This window comes from Lithobates pipiens, unplaced genomic scaffold, assembly GCF_037356315.1.
Source record: "Lithobates pipiens isolate NorthernLeopardFrog02 unplaced genomic scaffold, aLitPip1_a1.2 Scaffold_8, whole genome shotgun sequence".
Taxonomy (NCBI): domain Eukaryota; kingdom Metazoa; phylum Chordata; class Amphibia; order Anura; family Ranidae; genus Lithobates; species Lithobates pipiens.
In genome coordinates, this window is record NW_027507903.1 from 243,402,622 (window position 1) to 243,423,092 (window position 20,471).

General features: G+C 44.7%; 1 protein-coding gene across 1 annotated transcript in view; it reads right to left on the minus strand.

Annotated features, from left to right (window-relative positions):
* LOC143960408 (cathepsin E-like) overlaps positions 1-20,471 on the minus strand; it is a 58,115-nt gene that overhangs the window by 7,455 nt on the left and 30,189 nt on the right. Inside the window, exons 4-7 of the mRNA XM_077468995.1 lie at positions 14,497-14,615; positions 8,431-8,630; positions 8,218-8,340; positions 5,912-6,056 (exon numbers count right to left, since the gene is read on the minus strand). Coding sequence (XP_077325121.1) covers positions 5,912-6,056; positions 8,218-8,340; positions 8,431-8,630; positions 14,497-14,615 — 587 coding nt within the window. The remainder of the gene's footprint in view (positions 1-5,911; positions 6,057-8,217; positions 8,341-8,430; positions 8,631-14,496; positions 14,616-20,471) is intronic.

Genomic DNA, 20,471 nt, shown 5'->3' on the forward strand with positions numbered 1-20,471 from the left:
CCAGGGTGTGTCCTGACCCATGCGTGGGAGTCTTTATCAGTTGCTGGAGACCCAGTTCTTCTAGTTGATTGATGCAGGCAGTCGCGATGGGGTCTTTAGGCTCGTTTGCCCAAAGGTTGAAATCTCAGAGTGCCAGGACATTTTTGAATTTTAGGGTGTGCCTTGCAAAGGATTCCGTGAGGGGTGAAAGAAGATTGGACTTTGGTCCCGGTGGTCTGTAGCACAGTAGAATATGAGTGGTGTCATGGGGTGTTGGTTGAAGATGTAGCGTCAGGGTTTCCATAAAAGACACTGGGTTCTGAGATGGTTTAGTGAGATCCAGGTGACCTTTAAAGATCACTGCTAGGCCTCCTCCTTTTTTCCCTATCTGGTGTTCGGTTAGGATCCTGTAGTTTTCCGGCACCAATTCAGTGAGGATGGTGTTGCAGTCAGAGGTTAACCAGCTTTCGGTGATGAAGAGGCAGTCTACATTGTTCTCGATGATGAAGTCGTGTACTTCCAGTCTATGTTTGACTGCAGACTTGGCGTTAATCAAGGCGCAATCTAATTGTAGTGGTCGAGTAGATGTCTTCCTGTGGTTGGGAGCTGCTTGTCGTCCGGTTTTTAATAGTTGTTCTCTTTGAAGTATTTTTTGTATGGAAGATGGCAATGTGGTGTTGATGTTCCTTAGTCTGTGCAGAACTTCAGCTGAGTATTTGAAGTAGCACATGGTTTGTGGATGCTGTTGATGGTACTATGGGCCTAAGATGATGATCCTGATCAGGGTATTGATCCTGAGGAGGGGCTAAGTATCAGACTTGCCGCCGTGCTTGAGGCTATTAGCGCGCAAGTTGATCAGGGGATGCCTATATGGATGCGGAAGGAGTTGTTGTATTCGGTTGCTGGCTGTTCCGGCTACCTTTACTTAAGGTGAAGGTCTCCGCTCAGAAAAGAAGTCTGGCTGTGATCTGGAATAGTCATCCTAGGATAGCGTGAAAAATGGAATGGAGGCCGGAGGCAGGGTTATGCTAACCTACGGTTGTTCCCGATTGTTCCAGAGGAAGGCGAAAAACCCCCTGACAGTAGCAGCCAAACGCACCAGTGGGGCAAAAATTCCTTTCTGACCCCCGTAGGTGGTCGGACGGAGTCCCTGGAACAATCACTGGGGGGGGGGAAGTGGAGGTTCAAACTTACCTGGCTGCAGGGGCGTACCAAGCAGGGGGCGGGGGGGCGTTCCGCCCCAGGTGCCACACATTGAGGGGGGTGTAAGTGGCTGGGTGGCATTGCTATGGGGTTCACTCTGCACTCAGACACTGTCTGACAGTATCCTGAAGGGAATCCCTGGCTCTGGCTGCTCGGTTTTTTGTGAGTTTTTTTGTGAGCTTGAACACCCCCAGCACTGTGGCCAAAATAGTATGGTCTAGTTTCTGTTTTCCCCTGCTAGCTCCACCCACCACTGCTGAGCAGCCGAGCTGAGTGTGTCATCATTCAGCGCGGGGGTGACTGCTGTTACACACTGTGTCCACATCATCTTCTGGAGTCTAAACCTCCCTAGCTGAAGCTGAGAGCCGAGGTGAGCTGGTGATAGGGGGTGTGTGAGCTGTGAGAAGACGTTGGAGTGTGTCTGTCCTGCCATCCTTACTGTGCTGCTCTGTCATAGAAGGGGAAGGGGAAGGGGAAGGGGGGGGGGTTGCTGTGTAGTAGGTATTGTGTAGCTGACCTGATGGGGGAGGGGTTGCAGAATGCAGGCGTGTGCTATGTACAGGTTGTAGACTCCAGATTTGTGCTATGTACAGGTTGCAGAATGCAGGTGTGTGCTATGTGTAGGTTGCAGAATGCAGGTGTGTGCTATGTACAGGTTGCAGAATGCAGGTGTGTGCTGTGTGCAGGTTGCAGAATGCAGGCGTGTGCTGTGTGCAGGTTGCAGAATGCAGGCGTGTGCTGTGTGCAGGTTGCAGAATGCAGGCGTGTGCTGTGTGTAGGTTGCAGAATGCAGGCGTGTGCTGTGTGCAGGTTGCAGAATGCAAGCGTGTGCTGTGTACAGGTTGCAGAATGCAGGCGTGTGCTGTGTACAGGTTGCAGAATGCAGGCGTGTTCTGTGTACAGGTTGTAGACTCCAGATTTGTGCTATGTACAGGTTGCAGAATGCAGGCGTGTGCTATGTGTAGGTTGCAGAATGCAGGCGTGTGCTATGTACAGGTTGTAGACTCCAGATTTGTGCTATGTACAGGTTGCAGAATGCAGGTGTGTGCTATGTGTAGGTTGCAGAATGCAGGTGTGTGCTGTGTGCAGGTTGCAGAATGCAGGCGTGTGCTGTGTGCAGGTTGCAGAATGCAGGCGTGTGCTGTGTGCAGGTTGCAGAATGCAGGCGTGTGCAGGTTGCAGAATGCAGGCGTGTGCTGTGTACAGGTTTCAGAATGCAGGCGTGTGCTGTGTACAGGTTGCAGAATGCAGGCGTGTGCTGTGTACAGGTTGCAGAATGCAGGCGTGTGCTGTGTACAGGTTGCAGAATGCAGGCGTGTGCTGTGTACAGGTTGTAGACTCCAGATTTGTGCTATGTACAGGTTGCAGAATGCAGGCGTGTGCTATGTGCAGGTTGCAGAATCCAGGCGTGTGCTGTGTGCAGGTTGCAGAATGCAGGCGTGTGCTGTGTGCAGGTTGCAGAATGCAGGCGTGTGCTGTGTGCAGGTTGCAGAATGCAGGCGTGTGCTGTGTGCAGGTTGAAGAATGCAGGCATGTGCTGTGTGCAGGTTGCAGAATGCAGGCGTGTGCTGTGTGCTGGTTGCAGAATGCAGGCGTGTGCTGTGTGCAGGTTGCAGAATGCAGGCGTGTGCTTTGTGCAGGTTGCAGAATGCAGGCGTGTGCTGTGTGCAGGTTGCAGAATGCAGGCGTGTGCTGTGTGCAGGTTGCAGAATGCAGGCGTGTGCTGTGTGCAGGTTGCAGAATGCAGGCGTGTGCTGTATACAGGTTGCAGAATGCATGTATTTGCTGTATATTGCTGTGTGACTACCACTCACCTATAGTAGCTGAGCTGTGAGCTTACCTGGTAAGGGGGGGGGTGGTGTTGCTGTATTCACAAACCAGGTATAAAGTAGATGAGCTGATCTGATAAAGGGGGGACTTACACCCACATCTTGCAGCCATCAGATCCATCCAGCAAGCAGCAGGTCACAGCAGCATCTTGCCATCTTCCCTGCGGCCATCAGATCCCATCCACGGTCCAGCAAGCAACACGCCTTGTCAGCAGGTCAGTTCCCAAATCTGAATCAAATCATCAATGCCAATGCTGTCCTCAGGGACAGATCCAATCCAGAGATCGCCATACAGTGGGATCTCTGGATCAGATCTGTCCCTGAGGACAGTAGATAATGCAAAGTATGGGCCACACTTTGTATTGTCAGCTGTCTCACTCTGATGTCTCCCTCATAGCAGCTCCAGTCCAGCTCTCCACTTTCCTGACCTTGGCACAATCTGTCCAAAAATGTGGCATCTTCTCACACCTGAGTGAGTGACACCTCTGTCCTTTCCCATCTATTGTCACTGGCTACCATGGATGAACAGCATCGGCTGTTATTACAAGGAGCGGGAGGGGACGTCCCCATCCCCACACAGCTTCGCCCAAGTCTCCCATCCCTACCACAGACCTGAGCCACCAGCCAGCTGGCCAGAAACCGAACAAAGCCGAATTTGCCTTTGATCAGGTCTCCGATGTAGAAAACTGGAAGCGACAGCACAGTGTCACTTCCGGTTTACTCGGTAGCCAACAGCGCCATTTAAAAAAGAAAGCAGAATTAAAAAACGCTGATCTTGGCAGAGGAGGGTGTTTTTTTGTGGGTGTTTTTACAGTTGGGGGGTGCCAGATATAGGATGGGCCCTGGGTGCCAAATGCTCTAGGTACGCCCCTGCCTGGCTGCGGTGGTCCCCGTTAAACACTCTGGTTCCGGTGAATCTGGCTTGCTGTCAGCCTGACATTTCCGGAGAGCTGTCTGGTTGCCCCTTGCAGTGGGATCTTTAAAATGGAGGGGAGGATGGAGGTAGGATAGAGGTTAGAGACTCCAGTCTTAACTCCTGTTTTCAACTCCTGGTTATTAACTCTCCACTTTAGTTCAAAAATTCCACTTGTGTTCACAAAATCCACATGCAAGCCACCATCAGGGAGCAAGCTCCTGGAGGAGTTTGTATAACTACCTTTATACACCTGTGAACAATTAACCCCTCCCCTAAATTGACATGATGGCTGTGACTGGACACGGCCGTCATGTGATTAGGAGGGCCAATCACAGAGCCCTCCTGCCGATCCAAGATGCGCCGTGTCCGGGTGACACGAGTGCATCGGGATCGTGCCGCTGTGCGGCCACGCGCGCGATCCCCCTCCTTTTGAAGGACGTTCCTGAACGTCCAGTCAGAAGGAGGAGGCTCCCACCCGGCCATTTATATACATTGGCCGGGTGGGAAGTAGTTAAAATAAATAAAATAAATAAGAAAAATAAAATTTAAAGCGCTCCCATCCCCGCGAGCTTGCGCAGCAAAGAAAACGCGTACGGAAGTCGCGCCCGCATATGTAAACGGTGTTCAAATCACACATGTGAGGTATCGCCATGATCGTCAGAGCGAGAGCAATAATTCTAGCACTAGACCTCCTCTGTAACTCTAACCTGGTAACCGAAAAAAAATTTGAAAGCGTCTCCTATTGAGATTTTTAGGTACCGTAGTTTGTCGTCATTCCACGAGTGCGTGCAATTATAAAGTGTGACTTGTTTGGTATCTAGTTACTCAGCGTAACATCATCTTTCACTTTATGCAAAAAAATTGGGCTAATTTGACTGTTTCATTTCTTTTTAAATAGTTTGAGGGGAAAGCAAATTGACACTGTAAAGCTGTACACTCACTACTTTACATTGTAGCAAAGTGTAATTTCTTCAGTGTTGTCACATGAAAAGATAAAGTAAAATATTTACAAAAATGTGAGGGGTGTACTCACTTTTGTGAGATACTGTATATTGGTGTCCCTTGTCAATTTTACATTTTATTTTTTAAAATGTAACTGCCTACTCCCAAACTGTCATTTGAAGTAAAACACATATGTATTATTCTCCACGATTTTTTTATTGGGCATTAAAAAAATAAAAAAAAATTAGACATGCTATCGGCCAATAGAACTTAAGCAAAAAGTGCATTCTATGCATCCAAAAATATAGAAAATATACCAAATCAAATCATTATTCAACTCAAAAAATTATGTCAAAGCAATAACTCCAAAGCCAATAATAAATAACACATTATCTCCTCCGATTCCGCAACATATCTGGTTAACGGACGGCTATTCAGAAACTAACTGAGAAGCACAAAATGAAAAACGGGAACTGAAAAGCGCTAAATGAAAAATGCAAAAAGAAAAGCACGAATCAACACTTACCAAACTTCTACTAACACGGAATTAGCAGAAGGAGCCCAAAGGGTGGAGCTAAAGAGCTGAAAAACCACATAGTACGTTTAGTAATTGTTGGCCAACATTTGTGTGACCATGTGTATGCAAGACAAGTTTGAGCCAAAGCCCGTCGGACAAAATTCCACGGTTTTGTTGTCGGAAAGTCCGATCGTGTGTACGTGGCATAATGACTTCAGGAACATGGCTACAAGACTGTAGGCCTAAAACACAACACAGTACCTTATTACAGTGCGATGAAATTAACATGCTGTACCTCGCGCTAATGACTCTGAAATGGAGGCTTCTGTACAGTGGCCCAAATATAAACCATTTCATAATATGCAATATTCATTACTGTATTCTTTTGTGGCAGCCAGTAAAGGCAGTAGCTGATGCATCTAAGCATTCTTGTTCTATGAAACTATAGTTTCCTTATGATGCTGTAGTGGGCGCAGGACATCATAGCCTTACAACAAATATCAAAGGGAAGTGAAAAAATATTACCTCATTAAATAACATGGGTGTACCTCCGATTAGTTTCTGCAACTTCTTTATTTCAGCACTAGGCCCAGTAATGAGGGAGGTTCCTGAATCAACAATAGCCTCACAACCCTTGGGGCAAAATTGTACTTTTCCATTAACTTTGATGCTGAATGACAAACAAAAATGGTAAGATAGTAAAATAGCAAGCCATCTAAGTCTAAAAAAATAATCTCCCCACATTTTTTTTTTAATACCTTTGGCCAAACATTAATTGATTAAGTCATTTTTCAGTTTTCAATAGTCTGTTCTAGGGTTTCAGAGATTGTTGTCTTCAATCTATATGCATCTAACCTGGACTTCATACTTTGCCTTGATGTTTTTATAAGCACATAATAGGGAAGAATTGATGGTCATGGTTGAGTAGAAATTCGAGCTTTTGGGGAAGCTATTCTCCAATTGAGATAGAACTTGGGGTGTCAGTTTGTTTGTGAGGAGGCATAGTGAGAGTGGTCTTTCTGCATATATGGAGCCAATGTATGTGTGTGTTGGTGAGTAAGGGGCTAGCTTGTAATTTGCACAGTAAGGATATATGGTAAAAGGGCTACACAGTGGGAAATAAAAGAGAAGTGCGGGAATGAAAAAAAAAAACATTCATACTTACCAAGACAGCTGCAGCATCAATCTGATTTTTTTGTTTATAGTGTTAAAAATTCAAATCTATCTAACTATTTATACTTTCATTCTTGAGAGTAGGTGTGTAAATTGGGGAAGGCTTGTGCCTTACTTTGCCCAGGGGCCCGTGATGCTATTAAGATGGCCCCGAGAGTAACAGGTTTTTATTGCATAGGTTCTGTGTAAGGAAAGGACCCCATAACCCTAAGCAGAAGGGGCTCCATGAATAATAACTGACAACCAGGTTAAATCTTCCTTTGCCTCCATCTGTCTCTTGCTTAGTTTACATTCTGACGAACATGAATCCTGTTATTTGTACTATAAACCTTAAAGTGTATAGACTCTAACAATTAACATCACTTATGTGCTACAATTTTCTCTGCTAAATACACAATTAAAAGTATACCCTAACAATGAACTTCTCTTATTTGCTACCAATTGCTCAGTTAAATAAACAAATAATAGCATTTTGTTATATGTGTTAAAAAGTGCAAACAAAATACCTGTTGATCCCTCAGTGATTTTGCCACTTTGTGTGAACTCTGTTTCTGTTGCACTGAAACGTGAATTACAGAACACTTCCCCTCTATGTTATGGAGGAAAGGAGAGAGAAAAGTGTTCTGCAGTCCAAATCACAAGCATAGACTGAAAACGCTTATACCATATATACAGTACAGCAACTATTTTCTCTAGGATCACCAGGTGAATAAAAAGGAAAAAAAGCTTTAAAAAAATGAAACCACCAGTGGTGGCTGGTGTTTTTTTTTTTGGTGGGGGTGGCAAACAACCCCCCAGGCCGCCGGTGGAGTGGCAGTAGCACAACTGCCACCTACCCCCCGCATAGCGTGGCACTAACACACACCCCCCTCCCACCACCATCCGCTGTCCTTACTGTGGATGTGAGAGCAGCGGTCGGATATGGCCATCTTCCACTGTGGTGGGCTCAGGGAAAGCTGCTCCGGTGTCCTGCTTCCCAATTATACCTGCTTCCCGATTGGCCAGGAGGAGGATCAGTGTTGCAACAGTGAATTTTCATTTGCTGTTGCAACACACCTGAGTGGGCTCCAGACACAATGCTCTGCATCCCGAGTTCACCCTATTTTGAAGCCTATTAGAGCCTTTGGCTCTAATCATGTTCTTCAAAAACAAAAAAAACTGGCCACTGTAATAAAGGGGCCGGACACATGAATAGGGGGCAGCCGCATCAGCCGTGGATAGATTCTTGCTATACATGAATCTATCCACTGCATATAGGGGGGTGGCTGGAAAGAGGGGGCGGTGCCCAAGCGCCCCTAATGGATGGGCTACCACTGGTAACCCCCACATGTAAGGACTGGTAAGCTGCCAAATACTAATTTTTCTGTTTTTGTTTTTTATACACTTTAATCAAGTACCTGCAGACATAAAAAATGGTAATAACAATTAAAAAAAAATGGTAAAATAATAAATGCATCAATAATCCCAGTATTATTTTAGGATATTATTAGGATTTAAATTTGGCACATCAAACCACTTGCCTTTTAGCTATATATAATTTGCTCACCTTGATGCCCCGGTCTTGACTTTCACTGTATAACCTAGATCCCAGTTATGCACTCATACGTACATAAACTGATAGTTATAAAATTGTCATTTAGTAGCTGTAAAATACTTACTTTTCAATCTTTATTTGCCAGTAAGTTTTTTTTGTGACGTTAATCCAATGAATTGGACCTTTGTAAAGGGTGTCATCTATTCCCCCTAATATCAGCTCTCCTCCATACTGAAAATCATCATCTCTGAAATAAATAAAGATAGAATAAATAAACAAACACATATAGTATCTCTATCATCTCAAAAAGTTTTACATGTTTTAAATGCCAACTAACTTATTTAAATGAAAAGAAAATATTGGCTTATCCACTTGCTGCAGCTCCATCATCCGGTCAAATACTGGCTTTGCATTTCCAGCAGCAAGTGCAGGATATCCAAGGCCCAACACCCCATCAAACTTTGCAAAAACAAATGTTTTTCCGGGTTCACTGATTGATTCACCAAAGTCCTGCCCCACTATGGTCGTGTTGCTGATCTGTTGGAGAAAAAAAAAAGAAGATCTTTGACTTTTCACCTGAACTCTCAATCTAGGAACAGCAAATTTCTGAAGGTAACCTCTTGTCATGCACTCTGTAGTATTAATAAGTTTACCATGTCTCCCACAACTCTGTCTGCTGTTTCTTTTTAATTCTATGATTAAGCAGCACAATGTTTTTATCAAATGATATCATTCTGATGTAAATATTCTTGCATACATAACTGGAAATACTATGATAGTCTTTAAAATAAAATTATATCAATAGCCATAACCTTTTAGCAGCAGCACATTAAATATAGTACACTGATTATGTAGGAAGAATTTAATGGGAAGCCACTAAAGAGCAGATTTACAAAAACTAGACCAAAATGAAGAACAGTTTTACCTGACAACCAGTTTCATATATTAATAAATCATAGAAATTGTTCATTGCTATGGATAATTGAATTCAGTTTCCTGCATTAGCTTCATACTGTTACACAATCAAACAATTTGAGCTGACATGACCCTTGTTTTGTACAGCATGAACTGAGCTCAGCTGGAGCCATTTGTTCAAGGTATTTTCACAGCATACCTAACATGCTTGGAATAGTATGGTGCATATCAGAAGAAAGACAGATGTTTCAATTAACTGAGCTGTCCAAAATTATGTTTTTTTTTTTTTTTCATTTTACTAGTTAGTTATGTATTTACTTCCTTAGCCTGTTCTAGTTCCAGAATCAATGGCACCAAAAAGTTCCATCCAGGTCACAAGGGAACCAAGATTCATGGAGTAACAGGGTCCTGCAGCTTCTACAAAGAGATCCGGGTTGATCCAGTGCAGCTCAAAGAAAAGAAAAACAGGAGCACGGGAGTTAGAAAAAAAGAAACTTATTTATTGGAAAAAATCGAATATACATTTACAGATAAAATCTGGTAGATCAGTGTGAAAAGCAGAGGACACCAGGACTGACACATAACCAGACTAAGCTGAAGAAGCAGCAACTCCTGATCTAATAGCTGGCATACAGGGATCTTGCTGTGACAGCTGTAAAAAAGCAGCAATGGACAGTGTCCTCAGCCGCGTGGTAACCGCTACGTAAAGGGCATAGGGGCAGTAACTGTTCGCTGTCCATTGATGCTTTTTTTGACAGTTGTCACAGAAAGATCCCTGTATGCTGGTGTTCTGCCAAAAACTCCAACTCGCCAAAATCTCCATCCACGTCACTTCTGGTAACTCTCCAGCAGCAATAATTGGAGATTTCAACGAGTTGGCTGTCTTCACAGAATACCAGCGCGTATACACTATGGTACATGACAAGTTGGCTGTTTTGACAGAAGGAAAAAAGTTGTTTGCCTTGGAGGTGGCCATATTGTTGGTTACTAGTGGGCAGACTAACAATGTCAACTCTATTATTATGTATCGTAGTGTATGCGCTGCCTGGTTTCTGTGAAAACAGCCAACTCATCCAAATCTCCAATTATTGCTGCTGGAGAGTCACTGGAAGTGACAAGGTTGGAGATTTTGGCGAGGTGGAGTTTTCTGCAGAACATGGTGTCTGTCCTTGGTGCCCTCTGCTTCCCAACTGATCTACCAGATTTTAACTGTAAATGTCCTTTACATTTTTACCAATCAATCAGTTGCTTTTATTTGAACTTGGATCCCACTCTATTGTTTTTCTGTTGTTCTCTTTGTACTGCTTCTTTTTTATTATTGTATTGCCCCCTTTAACATCAATGACAGCTTGAAGTCTTTTGTGGTATTTGTGGATGAGGCTCTTTATCTTCTCAGATGGTAAAGCTGCCCATTCCTCTTGGCAAAAAGCCTTCAGTTCCTGTAAATTCTTGGGCTGTCTTGCATGAACTGCACATTTGAGATCTCCCAAGAGTGGTTCAATGATACTGAGGTCAGTAGACTGAGATGGCCACTCCAGAAACTTCACTTTATTCTGCAGTAGTCAATGACAAGTCGACTTGGCCTTGTGTTTTGGATTATTGTCATATTGGAATGCCCAAGTATGTCCCATATGTAGCTTCCTGGCTGATGAATACAAATGTTCCTCCAGTATTTTTTTTTTTATAATCTTTATTTTATTTGTCCAATATAACAAACAATAAAAAGAAGAACATAAACAACAAAAGCCAGTACTTACAAGATCAAGGGAGGGTACATAAAGGTTAAGCCTGAGCACCCGATCGTGAGTGCAGAGAGACCTAGAATACCTTCAGTAGCAAGCATCCTATGACATCATCAACTTATGCCCAACAACAGGGAGGGGGGGACGGTTATGCATTTAAACCATGGTATCAAGTCCTGATTGTGTTATGACGCTCATCAAGCTATGCGTATGCGCATATTAACCCTGCGACTCTGCTTTTCTACATCATCAAGTTGGTCAAGCAGGGAATCGATAAGTTGATCTTGCATTGTGCAGCATGTCTGTAAAGACTGTAGGGTAGGGGTGATGTCTTCCACCAATGCTTCTAAGGCCTCTACTCTACCCCCAATATGGGCTGTGTCTGCTTGTAGGTCTTCAATGTCTTTTCTGAAGGCCTTTTCCATTCATGTCATAAAACCCTCCAGATCAGCCCAGGTGAGGAGGGCTAGTATGTGGGATCGCATGTCTCCTTCATCCAGAGCACTTTCCATGTCTCTATGCCCAGGAGTGGGGAATAGCCCTAGAACTAGAAGAGGGAGGCCCAGTCGATCTTATGTGAGGGCTATGTGGGGACCTGTGAGAGGCACTGCTGCTACTCTCTTGTGTGTAATTTCAGTTCGGGCTGCTGAAAGGAGTGTCCCTGGAGCCTGGTGAAGAGGGTGGAGGAGGTGAGGAGGGTGGCTGACGTGGTGAAGGGATCAGGGGTGCCGCGTGTGCGGCTTGTCAGCACTCACCCGGCGCCATCTTGGATCCTGCACCATGTTGCCAGCCTCCGCTGGCAAAGTATTCATCCAGGGAGCTTGAACGTAGCCGTGGGGTCCTCCGGGGTGGCGGGGACTGCTTCCTCCGCAATGGCATCTTGTTCGGCGGGTGTGCGGCGGTGTAAAGCTGCTGCAGGTGGCTAAACGAGGAGTGGGTCAGACAGAGCTCAGCTTAAGCACGTCCGCTCTCTCCCATGCCGTGGCCTCCTCCTCCAGTATTTTTTGATAAAATACTGCATTCATCTTGCCAACAATTTTGACCAAATTTCCTGTGCCTTTATAGCTCAAACATCCCCAAAACATCAGCGATCCACCGCCATACCTTTCATCATAGGCTTTGTTGACTCCTCTCCAAATGTAGCGTTTATGGTTGAATTTGTGCCAGAAGGTTTGAGGCTTGTCTCTGTGCTGTTTGGTGTATTGTAAGCGGGATACTTTGTGGCATTTGTGTAGTAATGGCCTTCTTCTGGCGACTCGACCATGCAGCCCATCTTTCTTCAAGTCCTGGACTATATTTTATCATATACATATATATGCTATACGTAGCTTGTTTTGATATTTTTTTATATTTTTATACATTTTTGTGGAAATAAACTGTTTTTTGCCTAAATAAACCATTAGTGCTTCTCTAAAGTATATACATACTACTTTATGGAGACTTTATATTTTTCCTATGAGGGATAAACGGAACCCCTGTCTGGATGTGAAGGATTACATGGGCAAGGAGCCGGAATTTCAAAAGGCTGATTAAAGGCGAATTACCCCAGCTGGGGTGCATCTTTCTGGTGAGTGGGGAACCTTGTGGGGGAGCACGGAAGTCACTTTGAAGGATATACAGCAAGAACGAAAGTCACCTTATGAATATAATTTTTGGACTTGCACAATAGAAAATTGTTCAACAATGGACATTTAATATATTATTTTAATTTTTGTGGTTCTTGGTTTTTGGTTATATATATTTTTTAAGGGTGGTGTGGTACACATATCCATACATTTTTATATTTTGGATTTTTTTCATTTTTTCTTTTTTCCTTTTTTTCCTTTTATATATGGATTTTTGATCTGTAATATATATTTACACTTTGTGATAGGGTTTTTGGCCTATGATTTCTATGTCTTTTCTATATACACCTCAATCTAGGGTGTGGTGCCTGTTTGTTTTGTGCTTTTTTCTTCTTGTTTTCAGACTCAGTTTTTTTATCTAGATTCTGACTATTTTCTATTTTTTAATCATTTTATTTATTTTTCAGTCTTACTCAATATATTTTTTGTGGTTGGGTATTTCACTAGGAAGATTTGGAGCTTATGTTTACAATAATTTGCACTTTATAATTCTGATTCACTTCGGATATAGGCACACGCACTTTGTATGTTTGATTTAATCTGTTTCACATTTGCACTTTAGGAGTAGATTTGCTTATACGTGAGGGTGAGATGTTGCTGGATGAGTTCACATGCACCAACATCTATGCGATTTCTGGCATAAGTTGCATGTGAGCACCATATCACATATTTCTATATATTTTTGCACATAAGCACCTTTTGGAAGCTGAGGTCTAGGTCCTTCTGATACAAGTGCGTATTATTTCCGGACCCGGCCACACCCAAGATTATCTATGTGATTTTATTGTTAAAGTCACATAGGGTTCACATTGGTTAAATCACATAGAGCTCCTGGCGCCCAGCAGTCTTTGGGATTATTGAACCTTGTCCCTGATAGAGGCTAATATTCCCATTAGTGTGGGAATAGGATATCTGATATAGGCCTTTGAGATATAGAGAGCATTTTATGAGATTGCTGGTATTTTTAGGGACTATAAAAATACTCACTTTGTATCTCTACTCTATACTTGATCTAATTTTTACTTAATCATAGGTAGCGCCAGATACCCCGGTTTTTAGGTTATAACATCTTTCTTCAAGTGCCTCCTTATCGTGCATCTTGAAACAGCCACATCACATGTTTTCAGAGTCCTGTATTTCATCTTCAGTTATTTGTGGGTTTTTCTTTGCATCCCAAACAATTTTCCTAGCAGTTGTGGCTGAAATTTTAGTTGGTCTATCTGACCGTGGCTTGGTTTCAACAGATCCCATCTTTTTCCACTTCTTGATTAGAGTTTGAACACTGCTGATTGGCATTCTGAATTCCTTGGATATGTTTTTATATTCCTTTCCTGTTTATACAGTTTAACTACCTTTTCCCGCATATCCTTTGACAATTCTTTTGCTTTCCCAATGACTCAGAATCCAGAAACATCAGTGCAGCACTGGCTAAAAGATGCAAGGGTCCAGAAACTCATTGACCTTTTATACACAATCACACACTAATTACAAGCAAACAGATCACAGGTGAGGATGGTTACCTTTAATAGCCAGTCAAACCCCTTTGTGTCAACTTGTGTGCATGTTATCAGGCCAAAATCACCAGGGTGTGTAAACTTTTGATCAGGGTCATTTGGGTAGTTTATGTTGCCATTATGGTTTAAAAAGAATAAACTCAGTTGATTGATAATAAATGGCTTCAGCCGAACACTAACCATGAGTGAAAGAAATGTTTTTGTGTTATTCATATTCTCTGAAAAATGACCAAGAAATCATAAATTCTGCCAGGGTATGTAAACTTATGAGCACAACTGTATGAGAGCACAATCATCTCAACATGGTCAGTTTTCTGACTGTGCTTGGAGAACAGCGTGCCTGTCCTCCAATGGCCAAGAATTGTGCTGTCACACCAACCTGCACAGCCATTCACTGGGAAGATCAGTGTAGTGCTGTTTCTCCACCCCTAGCTCACAAAGTCCCTTATGCAGGTGAGAAAAAAGATTATGTAATCACAAAAAAAAAAAAAAATGTATTTGTCTTTCATTTCTGTTATAAACTGAATGGGTTGTTTTACAAGATAAGGGTTCACATATACTTAAGCAAACTTACACATCTTATCTTGATTGTGACAAAGCCTCTTACCTGCAGTGTGTCTTTTCCCATCACAGCAAGAAGTTGTCCAGTACCATAGTGAATACTAAATGTCTTTCCATTATGCACATAGGATTTGGACAGGAAGGACTTGAAAGTTGAATGGACAGCTAGAAATAAACAAGTCACTTTATTTAACTTTTTGCACTGTGTAATGTGTTGGCGCTATATAACACATGGAATACAGTGCTGTGAAAAAGTATTTGCCTCTTCTTGATTTTTATTTTATTTTTTTTTGCATATTTCTCACACTTAAATGATTGAGATCATTAAACACATTTTAATATTACACAAAGATAACCCAAATAAATCCAAGATGCACTTTTTAAATTATTATTTAATTTATTAAGGGGAAAAAAGCTGTTTAAACCTGCCTGGCCATATGTGAAAAAGTAACTGCCCCCTCCCGTGTGGAATCATGAACGAACTGTGATTGACCACAATTTTTTTGAAAGCCACACCCAGGCCTGATTTCTAGCAGTTGAATCAAGAAATCACATAAATTGAAGCTGTCTGACAAAGTGAAGCATGCTAACAGATCACAAAAAAAGCCACATATGCCACAATCTAAAAAAAAATTAAGAACAGATTAGAAACAAACTAATGAATATATATATTAGTCTAGGAAGGGTTTCAAAGCCATTTCTAAGGCTTTGGAACTCCTGTGAACCACGGGGAGAGCCATTATACACAAATGGAGATAACTTGGAACAATAGTGAACCTTCCCAGGAGTGGCTGGCCTACAAAAATTACTCCAAGACCATGATGACGACTCATACAAGAGGTCATAAAAGAATCCAGAACAACATCTAAAGAACTGCAGGCCTCACTTGCATCAGGTAAGTGTTCATGATTCAACAATAAGAAAGAGACTGGGCAAAAATGGCATCCATGAGAGTGCTCTGAGGCCAAAGCCACTGCTGAAAAAAAGAACACAAAGGCTCATCTCACATTTACAAAAAAGCATCTTGATTATCCCCAAGAATTTTAGGCAAATATTCTGTATACTGATGAGACAAAAATTTAACTTTTTGGAAGGTGTGCGTCCCGTTACATCTGGCATAAAATGAATACAGCATTTCATAATAAGAACGTCATACCAACAGTCAGACATGGTGGTGGTAGCGTGATGGTCTGAGGCTGCTTTGCAGCTTCAGGATCTGGACAACTTACCATAATTGGATGTAAATCCACTCTCATCCTTTCTAATCTACTGCCATAGTGGTTATCTATACCCACAATTTTAGCAAGTGTCAAAGGAAAAAGGAAACCAGCCAAGCTGGAGCGGTTCGCCCATACACCAGGTCAGACAACAATGAAGGGTGGAAGGCTGGGGGAGCACAACAATCCCGCTCCCAGACTGGCCCCTCTGTGGGGAGGAATAGCCAGGGCCAAGTAGCAGCAGCAGCAGTCCAGGAGAGTGAGCATGCAGCTGGCAAAATGACAGAGTGTCAGGAAGATCCTCCTCACGGACGTCCGAGCGGCGAAAGTCGCAGAAGATCTTTTACCCAGTTTCAGGAGCGTTACCGCGATCAGCGGTGCGCGCGTGCGCGGGAGCGCGCACGCGGGTGCGCGCGCGGTCGTTTGACGCAAATTGGCGCCAATAGCGCTATTTAAACTGGAGCCATGCTTCAGTGTTTTGCTGCCTGATCAACAGCGTTCCTGTGCTTCCTGGTGATCCGTATCTGAACCTGAACCTGTACCTGTACCTGTATCCTGATCCGTATCGAACCCGGCTTGTTCCCAACTCTGCTGTTTGCTGCCTGCCCCCCGACTTTGGCTTTGTACCCGACTACTCTTCTGGATTCCGTTTCTGTACCTGATCTGCCCGCCTGTGCCTGACCTGGACTGTTACACCATCCGTCAACTGTAAGTTGCTTGCTGTTGTACTACAGGACACCTCCCAGTCCTCCGCAATATTTGGCTGTACTCCTTTTGCGTTTGTAGCCTTCTACCTCTGGCTGCAGACTACTGGACTCTTCCACTTCCGCTTATCCATTGCACCTGCATCCGTTGTTGGACTACAATACCCCTCCGTTGTTTGTCACTTCCTGCAATCACTTGTATGCCGTTGCTGGACTACAGGAACCCTTCTGCTGTCTGCTGAACCTTATCTCACCGTTGCCTGCATTCTGACACCGGACTACAATACACCTCCTCCTTCAACGGTCTTCTGCCTCTACCACCTGCTATCCAGTCAGGCACTTGTGCCCCTCTGTGCTCCTGAGCCCCTGTCACCACTACCAGGGTCTCTCGAGTCAGAGGTCTACGAGAGGCCACTCCCTGCACTCCGGGCTCTGCTTAAAGGTACGTGACAGTATCAGGCAGCCATGTCTGAGCCCACGCAGGGAGATTCGGCCATGGATGATTTATGCCGTCATCTTGCTGGACTTACCCAGGCTGTTAAATCTCTACAAGAAGGCTATTCTCGGTTGGAAGAGCGTGTCCAGGTCTTATCTACCACAGGCCCTACCGTGTCGGGAACTTCTTCTGCGCCATCAGTGGTTATGTTGCCCCCTGAACCCAAGGTCCCAACCCCGGAGAGGTTTTCGGGAAATCGCAGCAAGTATAGAGCTTTTCGCAATGCCTGTGAACTGTTTTTTGCACTTCAACCCAGAACTTTCTCTCTAGAATCCACTAAGGTGGGTTTTGTTATCTCCCTCCTACTGGATGAGCCCCAGGCTTGGGCCCACCGCCTTTTGGAGCAAAAAGAAACCTGCCTTAATAACCTGAATACCTTTTTTCAAGCCATGGGTTTGCTCTATGAGGATCCTCAACAGGCGGCCACAGCGGAAGCAGCTTTATATTCTCTTCAGCAAGGCCGCAGAGCGGCAGAGGACTATGCGTCTGAATTTCGGCGCTGGAGTTCCGATACTACCTGGAACGATGCTGCTCTGCGATACCAGTTTCGCATGGGACTCTCTGAACCTCTAAAGGATGAATTGGCCCGGGTGGGTGTCCCAGCAACTCTTGAAGCCCTTATCAACCTCTCCATCCAGATAGACAGACGCTTGAGAGAACGGAGAGCAGAACGTACTGCCGGGCCGTCCCGACCAGTCTGGATGTTACCCCGTGTACCTAATCCCCCTGCACATCCTGCTGCAGACACGCCTGAACCCATGCAACTGGGCTTACTTAGACCAACGCTCACCACCGAGGAACGACAACGCCGACAGCTCAACAATCTGTGTCTTTACTGTGGGGAACCCGGACATTACGTGAGATCCTGTCCTGCCAAATTCCGTAAGCATTCTTCTGTATTTTCTCCTGTTTTACCTGCTGTGCCTAGTAATGCTACTCACCTGGCTGTTCCCGTCTCTCTTCAGCTACCCGGAGGGAACATTCAAGTCCCCGCAATAGTTGATTCTGGAGCGTGCAGTGGATTTATGGACTTATCGTTTGCCCAAAAATTCCAAGTGCCCTTACGGCCCAGGGTGAAGGGGTTGTCTGTACACCTTGCCGATGGGTCAGCTATCAAATCAGGACCAGTGACACAGGAGACATGTCCTTTGACTGCTACTATTTCCGGTAACCATCAGGAACAACTCTGCCTGGACATTATTGAATCTCTCCTTTTTCCTATCATACTGGGTATGCCCTGGCTCCGGGCACACAACCCGCAAATAGACTGGTCCACCGGAAACATTTACTTTTTCTCTCCCTACTGTCGTCAACACTGCTTCCAAGAATCAATTAAGGTCTCACCCCATTTAATGTGTATGGAGACCGACGTTGAGACGCGCCAGCACGTTCCTGAGGCTTACCATGACTTCTTGGACGTGTTCAGCAAGAAGGGGGCAGAAACACTTCCCCCTCATAGACCCTACGATTGCCCAATTGAGATCCTTCCCGGAGCCGAAATCCCTTTCGGGAGAATATTTCCCTTAACAGAAGTGGAATTGGAGACTCTCAGGACTTAGGCCGCGTACACACGGGCGGACTGTTCGCCCAACTTTGTCCGCTGAACAGTGTTTGGGCGGACAGTCCGCTCGTGTGTGGGCTTTCAGCGGACAGTTTCAGCGGACAGTTTGACGGACAAGGTTTTTCGGAAATTCCGTAAAACTGTCCGCTGAAACCTTGTTTCAGCGAACAGTCCGCTCGTGTGTAGGCTTGTTCGTCAAACAAAGTTGCGCGCATGCTCAGAAAGGATTTTCACGCCGAAAGCTATAATGCAGTGTATAGGACGTCGTATTTTTCGTCCCGTCGTACGTGCCGTTCACGTCATCGCGCACGGTTTCAGCAAACTGTTCGTCCGTCGTGTGTGGCCATGTCCGTCCATGCTAAGTTTGAGCGGACTGTTTGCCGAAACTGTTTGACGGACAAAGTTGGGCGAACAGTCCGCGCGTGTGTACGCGGCCTTACATTGATGACAATTTGAAAAAGGGGTTCATACATCCTTCTACGTCCCCAGCTGGGGCAGGAATCTTTTTTGTAGAAAAGAAGGACCATTCTCTCCGCCCTTGTGTTGACTACCGGGACTTAAATAAAGTTACAGTCAAGAACCGGTACCCATTGCCTTTGGTACCCGAATTATTCCAGCGCCTTGGATCAGCTAGTATCTTCACAAAACTGGATTTGCGCGGAGCCTATAATTTGGTCCGTATCCGAAGTGGGGACGAATGGAAGACTGCCTTCCGCACCCGCTTCGGACACTTTGAATATCTCGTAATGCCCTTTGGGCTGTGCAACGCTCCTGCGACTTTCCAGCATTTTGTGAATGATATCTTTAGAGATTTTCTCGACCTGTTTGTTATAGTATACCTGGACGACATCTTAATTTTCTCCCCCTCTCTGCCAGCTCACAGGGAACACGTTAAGAAGGTTCTCACTCGGCTTCGCCAACACGGCTTGTACGCAAAACCTGAGAAGTGCGAGTTTGAACGTCGCAGCATTCAGTTTTTGGGGCTGATTATTTCGGTGGATGGAATCAAGATGGATCCGCAAAAAGTTTCGGCCATCCTGGATTGGCCAGCCCCTACTGATAAGAGAGGAATTCAACGCTTTGTGGGGTTTGCGAATTTTTATCGAAAATTCATCAAGGGATTTTCTACAATCATCGCTCCAATCACCAGATTAACGAGACAAGGTATCAAGTTCCAGTGGACTCCGGAGGCACAAGCCGCATTTTCTTCCCTTAAAGAACAATTTGTGTCAGCATCTGTCCTGAAGCATCCTAATTCTGTGCTACCCTACATCCTTGAGGTGGATGCATCCGAAGTTGCAGTGGGAGCAGTCCTTTCTCAGAGACAGGGCCCCAAGGCCTTATTGCATCCGGTGGCGTTCTTCTCACGTAAGTTGTCTGAAGCGGAAAGGAATTATGATGTCGGGGACAGGGAACTACTTGCTATCAAAGCTGCACTGGAGGAATGGCGCTATCTCCTGGAGGGAGCAGCTCATCCCATTCTGGTATACACTGACCACAAGAACTTAGAGTATTTAAAGACTGCTAAGAGACTGAAGCCACGTCAGGCCAGATGGGCACTTTTCTTTACAAGATTTTCCTTCCACATTACCTATAGGCCCGGATCGAAAAACACCAAACCCGACGCGCTATCCCGGATGTTCAGCGAACCCGAAGTTCTTCAACCCACAGACACCATCCTTGCGCCCGGAAATTTCCTTATGCTCCAGGAAGATCTTCTATCCCAACTTAAGGAGGCTTCATCTTCAGCTTCACATCTCTCAAACACCACCTTACTCTCTAGCAATGACTTGTTATGGCATGAAAATAAGATCTACGTGCCCCAACAACTACGGGTTGCTGTTCTTAAGTCTTGCCACGACCACAAGCTGGCCGGTCATTTTGGGGTACACAAGACCGCCGAACTTCTCCAACGTACCTTCTGGTGGCCTCAGCTGCTAAGAGACTGTAAACTTTATGTAGAATCTTGCATTACCTGTACCCAGAACAAGAGTAGCAAGGCCAAAGCCTGGGGGTTGCTGAAACCACTCCCCATCCCGGAGA